Genomic DNA, 16,834 nt, shown 5'->3' with positions numbered 1-16,834 from the left:
CCATATGAACTGTAGAATTGTATTAATTTTTTGTATTTTATATTAGATATATTTTAGGATATTAAATCTTTGTCTCTAGGAACTTGACATGATTTTCCATTTACTCTGTTTCTGTTATATGATCCTAATAAATTATTTGGTTTTCATTTCTTACAACTTATATTTTTCTTATTAAATGTTTTCCTAAGTATTATTTTAGAGTTTTGAACATAACTGGAGATGTCATTGTGAAAATTTTAGAGATTTTTAAAGTATTATAAGTATTTCCTTTAGAATGGTGGTAGAATGAAGTGTTTTAGTTAATGTTCTGTTTAATTAATAGCTGCCAAATTAGATTTCTTCAAAAATTAAAATAGGGTAAAAGCATCATACACATACGATTTTTTCTTTGATTTAAAGAGAATTAAGTTTATCTACGAATGGCACACTAGTTGTTTGAATTCTGGATAAACAGTTTATTAAATGACTTTGTTTTTGTTTTTATTCTTATTTTGTCCGAAGATCGCTACAACTAGAAATATGAGACAAGGATACTACCCAACAGATGGATGTATTAAAGAAGATTCTTCTATGGAAAAACTGCAGCCTAAAAAGTATGTTTTATGTGTATACTTATGTTAGTATTTGAAGTTCAGTTTATTTCTGAAAAGATAATTTTAGCATCATTGATAAAATGTCATCCTTAGATCAGTGTTTCTAGCCCGTTGTTTATAGAATGCTCTTTATAAATTAAGTATAGTTGACATACTATTACGTTATTTTCAGGTATACAACATAGTGATTCAACTTCTCTATATGTTCTGCTATGCTCACCACAAGTGTAACTACCATCTTTCAGCTACACTATTACAATATCATTGATTACATTCCCTATATTATACTTTTTTATTCCAGTGACATATTCATTCCACCTGGAAGCCTATATCTCCCATTATAGAATGCTCTTTTATAATTTGTCTTAACTGTTAGTGAAATGGAGAATTCATTTCCTAAAGAAGCATTAGTTTGTCCTTATTTAAATTGGGGGGGGGTGGAAGAATGTAAGATAAAGATGAGAATGTCATTCTAGCAAAAGCTATTGGTGCTGGGTGAGAGTAAGGTATGGCTTTAAAAAGTTGTTAATTCTTAAGAATATTATGAACATGATATAGTAGAGAACTTTGGAAAGAGGTGGTGTGAGAGGTGATTGATAAAAGGAAAAGTCATAATTTTGGGATTCTTTTATTCATTTTTCCTTTCTTCCATAGGACTTTGTACATGTATATATTAATAAAGCTCTTTTTGAGTTAGTAATGCGGAGATTTTTTTTTAAAAACATGTCCCGGGGGCGCCTGGGTGGCACAGCGGTTAAGCGTCTGCCTTCGGCTCAGGGCGTGATCCCGGCGTTATGGGATCGAGCCCCACATCAGGCTCCTCCGCTATGAGCCTGCTTCTTCCTCTCCCACTCCCCCTGCTTGTGTTCCCCCTCTCGCTGGCTGTCTCTATCTCTGTCGAATAAATAAATAAAATATTAAAAAAAAAAAAAAAAAAAAAAAAAAAAAAAAAAAAAAAACATGTCCCAGCTGGTGACCAGCACTGGTTTTACTTTTTGTTCCACTAATTAATTTATATGTCTCCTTCTGCTAGTCTATAGCCCCTGTAAGGGCATGGACCACATCTTACTGCTTTCTACATTCCTGGTGCTGGACACAGTAAATATATAATAAATATATAATAAATAATAAATATATAATAAACATATAATAAATATAAATAAAATATATAATAAATATATAATAAATAATAAAAAATATATAATAAATACCATAGTGTTTTGACATTTGCTATGGTTTTTCTGAAATCATGTTTCAGTCCTAGATAAATTTACATTTAGGGTTGACTATGGGATGGGATGGATCATAGTGAAAAAATAGTAAAGTTTTACTTTGCAACTTTATAAGAGTTAAAGAAACTTCCAGTTAATTCACTGAGACCCTACTCAGAAGGCAATTATATTTTTGTATGACTTTAACTTTTTAAAGCATACTTAATATGGTAATAAATTATGTGGGAAATAAGCACAGGAAACCTTCAAGGAACAATCTCATTTGAAATCTTTCAATTTTGTTAATGGCACCGAGCATCAATAATTCACCCCATTTCCTCATATCTCCTTCATTTGGCTTACTGCAGACTGTAATTTCCACAATATCTTTCACATCGATAATTTATCTTCTGTTTCTACTATCCTATTTAATGCTCTTATTCTTTTTTGACTACCTCTTTAGCACTTCCCTACTCTTCCCTGCTTCATGATTCTTCATTTCCTACCTAAATAAAATCCAAACATTTTTAGACTAACATTTAATGGCTTTTCACATTACTGATGCAGCTTCTCTGTCCAGACTTAAGTGGGTGCTCACAGAAACCAAAAGAATAGTTACAGTTATCTCTTTAGGTTGTAAGTCACTTAGCTAAAGTCTGGCAACTGGTATTGGCAAGACCAATGGAACTCAGGCTTACTGAATGCCAACCCCATATTTGTATTCCACCAGTCATTTCCTCCATAAGTTCTGAATGAAATTATTAGAATAAATCATTAGGAATTTTTCCGGCTCCATGTGAGTCAGCGGCCACAACAGTTTTGAGTACCTATAGGAGTCCAGCAGATGACTTAACTGGGTGACGTAGAGTTTAAACAATGAGTGGTATGAATTGTGGCAGACGAAAGAAGGTTCACCGCCTCCAAAGGAGGTAGCCCCTTTTCAGCTCCAGCCAGTTATTGCTGTATGTTAAGACTCAGTGTTGCCAATCTTCCTTTTTATTCCCCCAAGAGAAGATAGAGATCTAGACTTCAATGTGAAATTTTCTGACTTTTTAAAACACAAATTAAATCTGATTATATTCTTGTATAGATATATATAATATCTATTGTGGTTATAAAGTGAAGTTTCACTTTCAGAAGTAGATAAATCCATTTTAAATACCCCAATTTTTCCAAATTACTGTTTTGGTTTTTTTTTAATTCTCCAGGTCAAGTATACTTATGTTAGAAACTCCTATTACCTAATTTCAATAGAATTTGGTTTAAAATAGTTGTTTGTGTGTCAAGGGATAAGTCTGTTTAAAAATAACGTATTTCCTTCCTGATTTATCTTTCATATTTTGAGACAGGAATTGAATAATGGACTCCTAAGGGCTTATGCATTCACACGTTTTCAAGAACATGAATATTCACTTTTCAAAGTAATTGAATTTTTTTTTTAAGATTTATTTATTTGAGAGAGAGTGAGAGTGAGGACAATCAGGGTGAATGGCAGGGAGAAGCAGACTCCCAGCTGAGCAGGGTGCCCGATGTGGGATTCTATCCCTGGACTCAGGGATCATGATCTCAGCTGAAGGCTGACGTTTAACTGACTGAGCCATCTAGGCGCCATCAAAGTAATTGAATGTTTAAAAATTAAGTTTAAGTCTGTTTTTTTCTCTCTATAAGAGTAACATTTAAACATCATAGTTTCTTCTGTAAACTATTACAGGCTTATGATTAAGTTATTCAGCAGACATTTATCAAGAGCTTACTGTCTGTTAGCCAATACGGGGATATAAAGATAAAAATAGGTAAAAACTCAGGACGCCTGGGTTTCCCAGTTCATTAAGCATCTGCCTTCAGCTCAGGTCATGATCCCAGAGTCCTGGAATCAAGTTCCGCATCAGACTCTGTGCTCAACGGGGAGTCTGCTTCTCCCTCCATCTGTTGCTCCCCCTGCTTGTGCACTCACTCTCTCTCTCTGACAAATAAATAAATAAAATCTTAAAAAAAAATAGGCAAAAACTCTAGCATGTGTAGATAAGAAATGAAACTAATTTTTTCTTTGCAAATTAACTTACCTAGTAAATTCATTACCTTTTTGTAAATTATCTAGGCCTATAAGCACATTTTTTTAATAGCAGGCATTTGTATATAAGTAATTGAGCTTAAAGACAGTTCAGTGACTGTCAACATCTCTACCAAAAAATATCAGGTAAGGGGAGGTAATTAGATTAAAGCACAATTTATACTGCGGGATAATTTTTTTTTTTTAAGGATTTGCTAAGAAGTTGATTTCTTGGTAAAATTAAGTTTTATATGGAAGCATATTTAGCCATCGTTTCCCTCTCTTTGCTTATCATAGATGACTGAGAACCCACTGTAATTATTATAAGTTGTCATATGAATTATTTTTGATAGTAAAAATCAAAATAGAAGATTAAAATTGTTATATTAATGTTGCATTTAAAATAATGTACTTGACATTTTTCAGGATAAAGAATTGTTCTCAGGATTTTAAAAAGACTTCTGATCAGCTAACGATTGGTTTAGAACATTCAACATCCACACACAGGACTATTTTGAACTCCTCATCTCTAATGGCGGTATGAAAAATGTTACTCATGAAGTAAGATGGAGCCAAACGTTTTTACTTTGTGTCTGGTAGCTTAACTCTTCTCTCCTCTCAAGGTTGCTATAATTATAGGGTTGTTTTGGAAGCATGAAGGTAAGAGGTAAACCTACATTTTTTACTCAAATCTCTTATTTTATTCTAAATATGCTTGAACAATTTTCATTTTTCCTAAGGCAACCCATTCTCCCTTTGACCAACTCTATTAGTGTTCTTAATATTTAGCCATATGTAGCTTCTTCCCTTTGAACCTAGTTATTGAATCTGGATTTATGTGAAACTTGTATAAAGTACAAGTTTCTAAATTCTGAATGTGATTTTTCCATCATTTTAATGGCAGCCAAAAGGCCCAAATAATTCACTGTGGTGATGGTGATGATGTTACTGTTGAAAGACTGAATTTTACCTGTTTCTATAGCTTTAAATAATGTATTATTTTAGTTTAAGACCAGAAATAGAACAAACTCCAAAATGCTATTATTAAAGAGATCTTTAGTGAGCTAGGGGAAGGGAGCAAGCATTTAATCTTGCAGTCTTTTACTTCAGGTGTAAATTTTAACATAGCCAAATTATAATCTTCTTTAAAAACTTAATTGTTACACGTGTGTGCATTAATAGCCATGATACATTTTTCAAGACAGTTTTTTTTTTTAAGATTTTATTTCTTTATTTAACACAGAGAGAGACAGCCAGCGAGAGAGGGAACACAAGCAGGGGAAGTGGGAGAGGGAGAAGCAGGCTCATAGCGGAGGAGCCTGATGTGGGGCTCGATCCCATAACGCCAGGATCACGCCCTGAGCCGAAGGCAGACACCTAACCGCTGTGCCACCCAGGCGCCCCTCAAGATAGTTTTAAGTTGGGAAATGGTTACACAAAATATTCCATTTTTTTCAAAAATATCTCTAAAAAAATCTGAAATACTATAAACTATAATCAAAACTCTAAAATGTTATAGTTTTTAATTTCTGGATAAGTAGGATTAAAAGTGTCATTTTTGTTACTTGTTTTCAGACTTCTATGATGGTCTGTGTTACTTTTGTAATCAAAAGTGTAGCTTGATATGTTTGCACCTAATATAATGTAGTAAGCATCTATTTTTATATTTTGTATTTGTATGTGGACCCTCTTCCCCTTCTTAGGAAACTAAAACTGCAGAAGAAATTGATGAAGCATTGAAGATAGCAGGCTATAGTTTTGAACAATTAAGTGTTGCTGTAAAAGTAAGCATTTTAAATGATTAAATTCTATAGTGAATTAAGGCATGTTCTCTTTAAATGTGTATATTGGGATGTATATCACTGAAGTTAGAGCTTAGTACTAAGTCATTGAGCATGATAATCCAATGACAGAGAAACATACAAAAGAATAGAAGACTTCATGGTCTGCTAGGATTGGTCTTGTGGCATTGTTATGCTAGTGGCCTGCTGAAATTAGAGCACTATTAAGGAACCATGATTTTTTTTCTTGCTGTGAGCTGAATTTTATCTTGAAAGTATTGCAGACCATCTTTCTAACATTGCTCATTATTCGGCTGCATGAAGAATCTTATTTTCTTTCCTCCTTTACTCCATCCCCCCAAAAAGAGACTCACTTGGTGACAAAGAACAAGCTCCTAAGCACCCAGCAACAACAAATTTACAACCAAGGCAGTCAAAAGATTATAGCTGATAAGGGGTTAAGACTTCAACATATGAATTTGGGAGGGGGGTGGACAGAATTCAACCCATAACAGTCAGCTCTCTGATCCCCCGCTGATTCGTGTCCTTCAAAATACATTCACCCCATCCCAGCCTAGTCTTAAATCTATTCCAGCATCAAGTCCAAAATCTCATCTAAGTATCTTCTAAATCAGGTATGACTGAGACTAAGGGTATGATTTATTTGGGCGCAAAAATTCCTCTCCAGCCATTAACCTGTGAAACTAGATAGCTAATCTGCTTCTAAAATGCATTGGTTGGATAGGTATAGGATAGACATTCTTGTTCTAAAAGGGAGAAAATGGAAGGAAAAAAGGGGTCACAGATCTCAAGCAACAATTCTTTGTCAAAAAATGCAATGATGTAGAATAATTAACATTTTAATTCAAGTACTTTTAATATTATGTATTAAGGTTTTTCATTTAAGGAATCCTGCCAGAAGGAAGTTCAGCTATCTAGAATGATTCTTCCTGTAATGATAAAAAGGAATAAGAAGTTTAGAAAACTTAGTGGATTTTCTAGGCCTTTTTGCCAGTTTATTAGTGCACAGTGCCAACAAAGGTTCATGATCTTGCTGACCGGTACCAAGATTTAAAGTTGAACCTTATATTATGTTCTTTCCAGATGCTGGAGCACATACACAGTCAAACAAAAGAGGAAACAGTCAGTCTTATAGAGGTTCTGGAGAAACAGTTTGATCAGCTTTTTACTTCTCTTGATTCCAGGTAATAACTTAAAAATGGAGACTCAATGAAACTGCAGTTTTTAACATGAACTTGTCACTTTGTTTCTTTGTATAGATTGAAGTACTGAGTAACTTTTAAACAAGTTTGGAAGGTATTGGGTGATCCCTACAGACTGATGTCTACAGCTTGAAAATGAAGAACAATTTGTACATTTTTAAAAAATTTTGGCTATTTGCCATCTGGTCCTACAGCTAACTGTTAAATAAATAAGCTTCTTTCCTAAAACAGCAGAAAAAATTATTTTCAAAATCTGCATGTTGCAGAATTTCACTTGAGAAAATCCAAACATGCTTTTCCTTACACATCATTCCATCATTTTTTCATGTGTTTATTTGCATCAGAGCAAGAATGCTCTAATACTTTCTAACACTCATTTCTAAACAAATACCACATAGTTGCATATCCATCACTTTAAAAATTCTTTAATATTCTTTAATATATGTGATCTTTAATAATTTTTAATCACATCTTTTTGATCCATTTATCTGTTGGTGGATATCTGGGCTCACCAGATGCTGAAAAAGAAAACCAAAGTTGGAGGCATCACAATTCCAGACTTCAAGCTGTATTACAAAGCTATAATTGAGACAGTATGGCACTGGTACAAAAACAGTGTGTGTGTATATGTATGTATATATATATATACACACACACATCTGGATATGTGTGTGTATATATATATATATATAGGTATATATACTATACATATACATACATATATCTATATCTATAGATAATTATAGATATATATAGACATCTGGGCTCTTCCCATAGTTTGGCTGTTATGGACATTGCTGCTGTAAACATTGGAGTACATATGCCCCTTTGAATCACTGTTTGTATACTTTGGATAAATACCTAGTAGTGCAATTGCTGGGTCATAGGGTAGTTCTACTTTTACCTTTTTGAGGACCTCCATACTGCCTCCCAGACTGGCTGCACCAGTTTGTATTCCCACCAAGAGTGTAAGAGGGTTCCCTTTTCTCCACATCCTCGCCAACATCTGTCGTTTCCTGACTTCTTAATTTTAGCCATTCTGACTGGTTCAAGGTGGTACCTCACTGTGTTTTTGATTTGTTATTTCCCTGATGATGAGTGATGTTGAGCATTTTTTCATGTGTCTGTTAGCCATTTGTATGCCATCTTTGGCGAAATGTCTGTTCATGTCTTCTGCCCATTTCTTGACTGGATTTTTTGTTTCTTGGGTGTTGAGTTTGAGAAGTTCTTTATAGATTTTGGATACTAGCCCTTTATCTGATAAGACATTTGTAAATATCCTCTGCCATACCATAGGTTGCTTTTTAGTTTTGTCAATTGTTTCCTTTGCTGTGTAAAAGCTTTTTATCTTGATGAAGTCCCAATAGTTCATTTTTGCTTTTCTCTTGCTTTTGGAGACGTGTCTAATAAGAAGTTGCTGCAGCTGAGGTTGAGGAGGTTGCTGCTTGTGTTATCCTCTAGGATTTTGATGATTCCTATCTCACATTTAGGTCTTTCATCCATTTTGAGTTTATCTTTGTATATGGTGTAAGAGAATGGTCCAGTTTCATTCTTCTGCATGTGGCTGTCCAATTTTCCCAACACCCATTGTTGAAGAGACTGTCCTTTTTCCATTGGATATTCTTTCCTGCTTTGTCAAAAATTAGTTGACCGTAGAGTTTAGGGTCCATTTCTGGGTTCTTTATTCTGGTCCACTGATCCATGTGTCTGTTTTTGTACCAGTGCCATACTGTCTCAATTATAGCTTTGTAATACAGCTTGAAGTCTGGAATTGTGATGCCTCCAACTTTGGTTTTCTTTTCAGCATTCCATTGGCTATTTGGGGTCTTTTCTGGTACTATACACATTTTAGGATTATTTGTTCCAGCTTTGTGAAAAATGTTGATGGCATTTTGATAGGGATTGCATTGAATGTGCAGATTGTTCTGGGTGGCATAGACATTTTCACAATATTTGTTCTTCCCATTCATTAGCATGGAATGTTTTTCCACTTCTTTGTGTCTTCCTCAATTTCTTTCCTAAGTGTTCTGTAGTTTTTAGAGTGCAGATCCTTTATCTCTTGGTTAGGTTTATTCCCAGGTATCTTATGGTTTTTAGTCCAACTGTAAATGGGATCAATTCCTTGATTTCTCTTTCTTCTGCCTCTTTGTTAGTATTTAGAAATACAACTGATTTCTGTGCATTGATTTTATATCCTGCTGCTTTGCTGAATTCCTGTATCAGTTCTAGCAGTTTCTGGGGTTTCTACATAGAGTATCATGTCATCTGTGAAAAGTGAAAGTTTGACTTCTTTGCCAATTTGGATGCCTTTTATTTCTTCTTATTGTCTGATTGCTGAGGCTAAGACTTCTAGTACTTTGTTGAAAAAATACCACTGTCGCATGGAGTGGACATTCCTGTGGTGTTCCTGACCTTAGGGGAAGAGCTCTCAGTTTTCCCCATTGAGGATGATATTTGCGATGGGCTTTTCATAGGTGGCTTTATGCTATTGAGGCATGTTCCCTCTATCCCTACACTGTGGAGAGTTTTCATCAAGTTTCATTTAAGTGCTATATTTTGTCAGATGTTTTTTCTGCATCTATTGAGAGGATCATATGGTTCTTATCCTTTTATTAATGTGGTGTTCCACACTGAATGATGTGTTGATATTGAACCACCTTGCAGCCCAGGAATAAATCCCACTTGGTTGTGGTGAATAATTCTTTTGATGTACTGTTGGATCCTATTTGCTTGCATCTTGGTGAGAATTTTTTTTTTTTTAAAGATTTTATTTATTTATCTGACAGAGATAGAGACAGCCAGCGAGAGGGGGAACACAAGCAGGGGGAGTGGGAGAGGAAGAAGCAGGCTCATAGCAGAGGAGCCTGATGTGGGGCTCGATCCCGTAACGCCAGGATCACGCCCTGAGCCGAAGGCAGACGCTTAACCGCTGTGCCACCCAGGCGCCCCATGGTGAGAATTTTTGCATCCATGTTCATCAAGGGTATTGGTCTGTAATTCTCCTTTTTGGTGGGGTCCTTGGTATTGGGATCAAGGTAATGCTGGCCTCATAGAATGAGTTTGGAAGTTTTACTTCCATTTCTATTTTTTGATAAAGTTTCAGAAGAATAGGTATTAATTCTTCAAATTTTTGGTAGAATTCTGCTGGAATGCTCTCTGCCCCAGACTCTTGTTTGTTGGGACATTTTTAATTACTGCTTCAATTAGTTTGCTGGTAATGGGTCTGTTCAGGTTTTCTCTTTCTTCCTGTTTCAGTTTTGGTAGTTTATATGTTTCTGAGAATGCATCCATTTCTTCCAGATTGCCAAATTTGTTGGCATATAATTGCTCATAATATTCTCTTGTAATTGTTTGTATTTCTGCAGTGTTCGTTGGGATCTCTCCTTTCATTGATGATTTTATTTATTTGGGTCCTTTCTCTTTTCTTTTTGATAGGTCTGGCTAGGGGGTTATCGATCTTACTAATTCTTTTAAAGAACCAGCTCCTAGTTTCATTGATCTGTTCTACTGGTTTTTGTTTTGTTTTGGTTTGGTTTCTATTCCATTGATTTTATTATTTCCCTTCTGCTGGATTTAGGCTTTATTTGCTGTTCTTTTTACAGCTTCTTTAGGTGTAATCTTAGGTTGTGTATTTGAGACTGTTCTTGTTTCTTGAGAAAGGCCTGTCTTGCTATCTGTTTCCCTCTTAGGACTGCCTTTGGTGCCCCCAAAGGTTCTGAACTGTCATGTTTTCATTTGCATTTGCTTCCATGTATTTTTTTAATTCTTTTTAATTTCCTGCTTGACCCATTCATTCTTTAGTAGAATGTTCTATTTTTTCATGTGCAAGTCTTTTCTGATCATATATTTTTATTTCTCTTAGGTAGTAGAGTTGTTGGGCCATGCAGTAAATATACATTTCTTTTTTTGTAAAGATGTGCATTTGTCATATTTATGCATTCTGTGTATATATTTCATTTTGTAAGAAATTTCCAGCCTGTTTTCCAAAGTGGTTGTATCATTCTACATTCCCATCAAAAATGTATAAGAGTTCTAGTTGTTCTTCATGCTTATCTGCCTTGGCTTATATGGTTAGTCTTTTCAAATTTAGCCATTCTCATGGGTGGGAATATCTCATTGTGGTTTTAAATTGCCTTTCCCAGGCACTGTTTTAAGTGCTTCATTATCTTATCACAACAGTCTTATGAAATATGTGCTATTAATATTATCATCATCCCCATTTTACATGTGAGGAGACAGAGGCACAGAAAGGTAAAATAGTTGCCTAAGGTCTCGACATATCCAGTAAGTGGCGGAGCTAGGGTTCTATCCAGGCACTCTGGCTCCAGGGGTCAGACTCCTAACCTCTCTGTTGCACTAACCTCCCCAAGAAGTTCTTGGTCTCTACTGTGGGTGGTCCTTCATAAGGAGGCCTGGAAACAGCAGCCAGTCACCTGAAGAAAAGAGGTGTTGCCTAAGGTAAAGCTGTACAGCCTAAAGATAGATGTCTGAAGAGCCACACACCAGGAAACAGAAGAAACTGCCCCTGCCAGCCCACATGTAGGTGTTGGGCCAGGATGAGGGCCAAGAGCCCCTAGTCTCAGTCTCTTGCCTTTCCCTGCTGAGACTGCCAAAGGGTAACATGGCAGCTCTGCCTTCTATAAATAGTACAGTGTCGTCCCTTGTCCACCCCCTGGTAGGATGCTCTTAAAACTCCATGTGTTTGTGGTCTTTCCAAATTTTTTCTTATAGTTGACTTCAAGTTTTAAAGCATTGTGGTCTGAAAATATGCATGGTATAATCTCAGTCTTTTTGTGCTGGTTGAGACCTGATTTGTGACCCAGAATGTGTCTATTCTGAAGAATGTTCCATTTTTACGCGAAGAATATATATTCTGCTGCTTTAGGATGAAATGCTCTTGATATACCTGTGAAGTCCATCTGGTCCAGTGTGTCATTCAAAACCCTTGTTTCCTTGTTGATCTTCTGCTTAGATGATCTGTCCATTGCAGTGAGTGGGGTGTTAAAATCCCCTACTATGTACTATCATCAATGAGTTTCTTTAATTTTGTTATTACTTGGTTTATATATTTAGCTGCTCCCAAGTTAGGGTCATAAATATTTGCAATTGTTAGATCATCTTGTTGGATAAACCCTTTTGTTATGATATAGTGTCCTTCATCTTTTTTTACAGTCTTTGGTTTAAAACCTAGTTCACTACCCCCTCACTTTCAATCTGGAGATGTCTTTGGGTCTAAAATGAGTCTCTTGTAATCACCCCCTATCAATGGGTCTTTTTTTTTTTTTAAATCCATTCTGATACCGTGTCTTTTGTCTTTTGATTAGAGCATTTAGTCCATTTACATTCAGAGTAATTATTGAAAGATATGAATTTAGTGCCATTTGATCAGCGACCTGTAAAATTGCTGTTCCTGTAGATTGTTTCTTTCTGATCTTTGTTACTTTTGGGCTCTCTCTTCGCTCAAAGGATCCCCTTTAATATTTCTTGCAGATCGGGTTAATTGTTCAAAAATTCCTTTAGTTTTTGTTTGTCCTGGAAACTCTATCTCTCCTTGGATTCAGAATGACAGCCTTGCCTGATAAAGTATTCTTGGCTGCATATTTTTCCCATTTAGCACGTTGACTATATCATGCCAGTCCTTTCTTGCCTACTGGGTCTCTGTGGACAGGTCTGCTGCCAGCCTTATGTGTCTACCCTTATAGGTTGAGGACCTCTTGTCCCTACTTTCAGGATTTTCTCTTTATCTGTGAAATTTGCATACTTCACTGTTCTATGTCAAGGTGTTGACCTATTTTTACTGATTTTTGAGAGGGGTTGTTTGTGCCTCCTGGACTTGAATACCTGTTTCCTTCCCCAGATTAGGGAGGCTCTCAGTTATAATTTGTTCAAATAAACCTTCTGTCCCTCTCTCCATCTCCTGGGACCCTTATTAACCAGATATTATTTTGCATTATGGAATTGCTAAGTTCTGTAAGTCTGCCTTCATGATCCAGTAGTTTCCTTTTTCTCTTCTTTTCAGCTTCCTTATTTTCCATCATTTTATCTTCTAGATCACTGACTCTCTCTCTTCTGCCTCATTTATCCTCTTTTATAGAGCCTCCATTTGGGACTGCATCTCGGTAATAGCATTTTTAATTTTGGCCTGACTAGATTTTAGTTCTTTTATTTCTACAATAAGGGATTCTCTAGTGTCTTATATGCTTTTGTCAATCCTAGCTAGTATCTTTATAATTGTTGTTTTAAATTCTAATTCAGACGTCTTACTTATATCCATATTAAATCCCTGGCAGTCAATACTACAGCCTGTTCTTTCTTTTGGGGTGAATGTCTCTGTGTCATCATTTTGTCTAGAAAAGAATAGAAGAAAGAGAAAAGACAACCATAACAATGACAACAGAAAAAAAACTACAAAAAAACAAAAACGATACAAAGCAAGAAAAAAAAAACAAGAAACAACCCCCCCCCCCCCGCTGCCAAAAAAAAACTAGATGCTGGGTGCATTTTGGTCTGCATGTGAAAAGAAACTAGATCCCAAAATAAGAAAGAGAGGAAAATTTCTATTTTTTTAAACTTTTGTGTATGTATATAATAGACAATGAAAGGAAACAAAAAATAAAAAATTTATATATAATGTATATATAAAAAAATTTTTTTTAAAAGAATTGAAAAAATAATAAAATAACTGTAAAAATAATAATGAAAGACTTTAAAAAAATGGATGTTTTCCCTAAGAGCTTTGCAGCCCTCTATGATCAGTAAATTTGGTGCAAGCCAGTTGTTCCTGCTGGTCTCCTGGGGGAGGGGCCTGTTGCACTGATTCTCAGGTGCCCCTGCCCTAGTGGAAATGTTCCCCACTTGCCAAGGGGCCAGGCAGTGTAAGTGGCTCCAGATTCCACTATGATGTGCTGTTTTGCTCCCTGAAGGCTTCCAGCACTGACAAGTGGGATGAAAATCAGGGCACCCCAATCTCTAGCCCTGGAGCTGAGAGTTCACACCCTTCACTCTTCAGTGAGCTCTCACAGAAAAGCAGTCAATTACTCCTACCTCCCCACTTTCCATCAGATCTCTGTGTTCATCCGGCCAATGACCAAGCATTTTTATCTCAGGCACGAGACTGAGTTTCAAAACTCAAATTTTATGGACACCTGTAGCGCAGAACCACGCTGTTCCTGCTGCGGAGGGAGGAGGGGGTCTCACCATTCTTCTGCCTTTTGCTGGACCCCTACCAGGAAAGCAGTTGCGGAACTGTGCAGTGGGTCGCAGTTTATGGCAACACAGAGAGGAAAGCTGACACCTAAACTGACTGTTTTCAGCTGCCTTCCCTGCTTCTGTGCCTGGAAACTCTGCTGCACTCAGGCACCCCAGTTCTTGTGACCCTAGGGATCTTGAGACAATGCCGTTCCACCTGGGATTCTGCCCCGCTTTGTTTCCTGAGCACCTTTAAGCCAGGGGCATACTAGCCGACTTCTGAAAGTTCCGATTTTGTGCGCCATTGCTTATGATACTTTGCAGTAGCCTCCTTAAGTAGTCTCCCTCCCCTCCACCATATCCTCCAGTGTATCACCCCATATTCAAGTCTCTGCACCTTCCAGAAATTGGTCACTTTTCTGTTATAGAATTGCAGCATTTCTTTACTCAGATCTCTGATTGATTTCACAGATATCCAGAATGATTTGATAATTGTCCAGCTATATTTGAGTGAATAGAGAAACTTAGGGTCCCCTACTCCTCCATCATCTTAACTCCTCTCCCATTTCAATTTTTAAAATTTTTGTTTTTCATTTGTCTCAAGATATTTTCCTAGTGATCTTTTTGTTTGACCCATTTGTGTTTAGGCATATATTACTTAATTTCCACGTATTTTTCATTTCCTTCTGTTAATGTTTTCTAGTTTCTTTCCGTTGTGACCAGAAAAGATACTTCGTGTACTTTCAGTTTTTTTTTACTTTGGTTTTTTAAAAGACTTGATTCTGGACCTAACATATGATCTAACCTGGAGGATGTTCCATGTGTGTTTGAGGGAAATTGTTGTTGTTGGATTTTTCTTTGTCAGGTGCAATTGATCTGTCATGTTGTTTAGTCTGTTTTTTATTGATATTCTATATGGCTTTCCTATTTGTTATTGGAAATAGAAAGTAGGATATTGACATCTCCACCTATTATTATAGTGCTGTTTTTCCCTTTAATTTTGTCAGTGTTTGTTTCATATATTTCAGAGCTCTTATATTTGGTTCATATATGTGTTATAATTGTATATTCTTGATATGTCAATATATAATGTTCTTTTTCTCTTGTAACAGTTTTTGACTTAGTCTATTTTGTCTAACGTTAGTATAGTTCTCTTTTGATTACTATTTACACAATCTTTTTTCATCTTTTCACCTTCATTCTATGTATATCTATAGATCTAAAATGAGTATCTTGTAGACCTAAGTATGTTGTCATTTTTTGGACTCTAGTCCTCCACTCTGTGCCTTTTGATTCTGAAGTTTAATCCATTTACTTTTAAATTAATTATCAATAAAGGACTTTTGCCATGTATTCAATATGTTTTAGAACCTTCTTATCATTCATTTCTTCTGTTTCTACCTTCTTCTGTTTATTTGACTTTTTTGTAGTGACATATTTTGATTCCCTTCTCATTTTTTTTTGCATATTCTGTAGTTACTTTGTGGTTACCGTGGGGATTACGTATAACATATTAAAGTTATAACAATCTATTTTGAATTGATACCAGCTTAACTGAATTGCATGTAAAAACTCCTTTACATCTCCTTCCCCTCTGTTTTGTTTCACAGTTTTATCTTCATACATCATGTACCCATTAACATAGATTTATAGTCATTTTATGTATTTGTCTTTTAAATCCTGTAGAAAATAAAAAGTGGAGTTATAAACCAAAACTACAACGATACCAGATTTTATATTTGCCTGTGTATTTACCTTGACCAAGTACAAGTTACCATCTCTCCTCCTTTCATTTTAACCTGAAGGACTTTGTTTAGCATTTCTTGTAGGACAAGTATATTGATCATGAACTCCCTTGGCTTTTTTTTAATCTGGGAATGTTTTAACTTTTCCCTTATCTTTTGAAGGACAGTTTTGCTAGTTATGGAAGTCTTAATTGGCAGGCTTTTTTCTTTAAACACTTTCTTTATTCTTTTTAGTGCGAGTTCAGGGAAGGGGCAGAAAGAGGGAGAAGCTAAGCAGGCTCCACACCCAGTGCTGAGCCCTACGTGGGGCTCAATCTCATGATCCTGAGATCGTGACCTGAACTGAAATCAAGAATCAATGCTGTACCAACTAAGCCATCCAGGCACCCCTCAACACTTTAAATATGTCATCCCATTGCCTTCTGGCCTCTAAGGTTTCTACTGAGAAATTGGCTGATAATCATACTGAGGATTCCTTGTGTGTGACAAAATTGCATTTCTCTTAATGCTTTCAGGATTTTCTATTTGTCTTCCAATAGCTTGATTATATTGTGTCTCTATGGGGGGTCCAAGTTTATTCTACTTAAGTATCTTTGGGTTCTTGGACTTGTCAATTTATGTATTTTATCTCATTTTGGAATCCTTTAGCTATTATGTCTTCAAATAATTTTCTGCACCTTTCTCTTTCTTTCCCGCTTTTGGGACTCCTGTAATGTGTATGTTGCTTTTCTTGAGAGAATCCCTCAAGTACCTTATGTTCTGTTCACTTCTTTTCATTATTTTTTCTTTCTGTTCCTCAGATTCTAATTTCAGTTGTCCTATCTTCAGGTTTGCTAATTCTTTTTTATTCCTGCTCAGATCTGCAGTTGAACCCCTCTAGTGAATTTTTCATTTTATTTATGGTACTTCTGAGCACCAGAATTTGTTTCCTTGTTATAATCTGTCTCTTTATTGATAGTCACATTTTAGTCCTTCATTTTTTCCTGATTTCCTCTAGGTTCTTTGTGCATGTTTTCCTTTAGCTCTTTGAGCATGTTTAAAAT

At 35.9% G+C, this 16,834-nt stretch overlaps 1 protein-coding gene across 2 annotated transcripts in view; it reads left to right on the top strand.

Moving 5' to 3' along the window:
* RNF17 (ring finger protein 17) overlaps window positions 1-16,834 on the top strand; it is a 122,812-nt gene that overhangs the window by 7,732 nt on the left and 98,246 nt on the right. For both annotated transcript variants that reach the window (XM_026492936.3, XM_026492935.3), the window contains exons 3-6: window positions 502-593; window positions 4,281-4,392; window positions 5,558-5,638; window positions 6,740-6,840. In XM_026492936.3, the coding sequence (XP_026348721.2) occupies window positions 502-593; window positions 4,281-4,392; window positions 5,558-5,638; window positions 6,740-6,840 (386 nt within the window). The remainder of the gene's footprint in view (window positions 1-501; window positions 594-4,280; window positions 4,393-5,557; window positions 5,639-6,739; window positions 6,841-16,834) is intronic.

The sequence above is a fragment of the Ursus arctos genome, unplaced genomic scaffold (genome assembly GCF_023065955.2).
Source record: "Ursus arctos isolate Adak ecotype North America unplaced genomic scaffold, UrsArc2.0 scaffold_10, whole genome shotgun sequence".
In the NCBI taxonomy this organism is placed as follows: domain Eukaryota; kingdom Metazoa; phylum Chordata; class Mammalia; order Carnivora; family Ursidae; genus Ursus; species Ursus arctos.
This window is presented reverse-complemented; position numbering and strand designations above follow the sequence as displayed.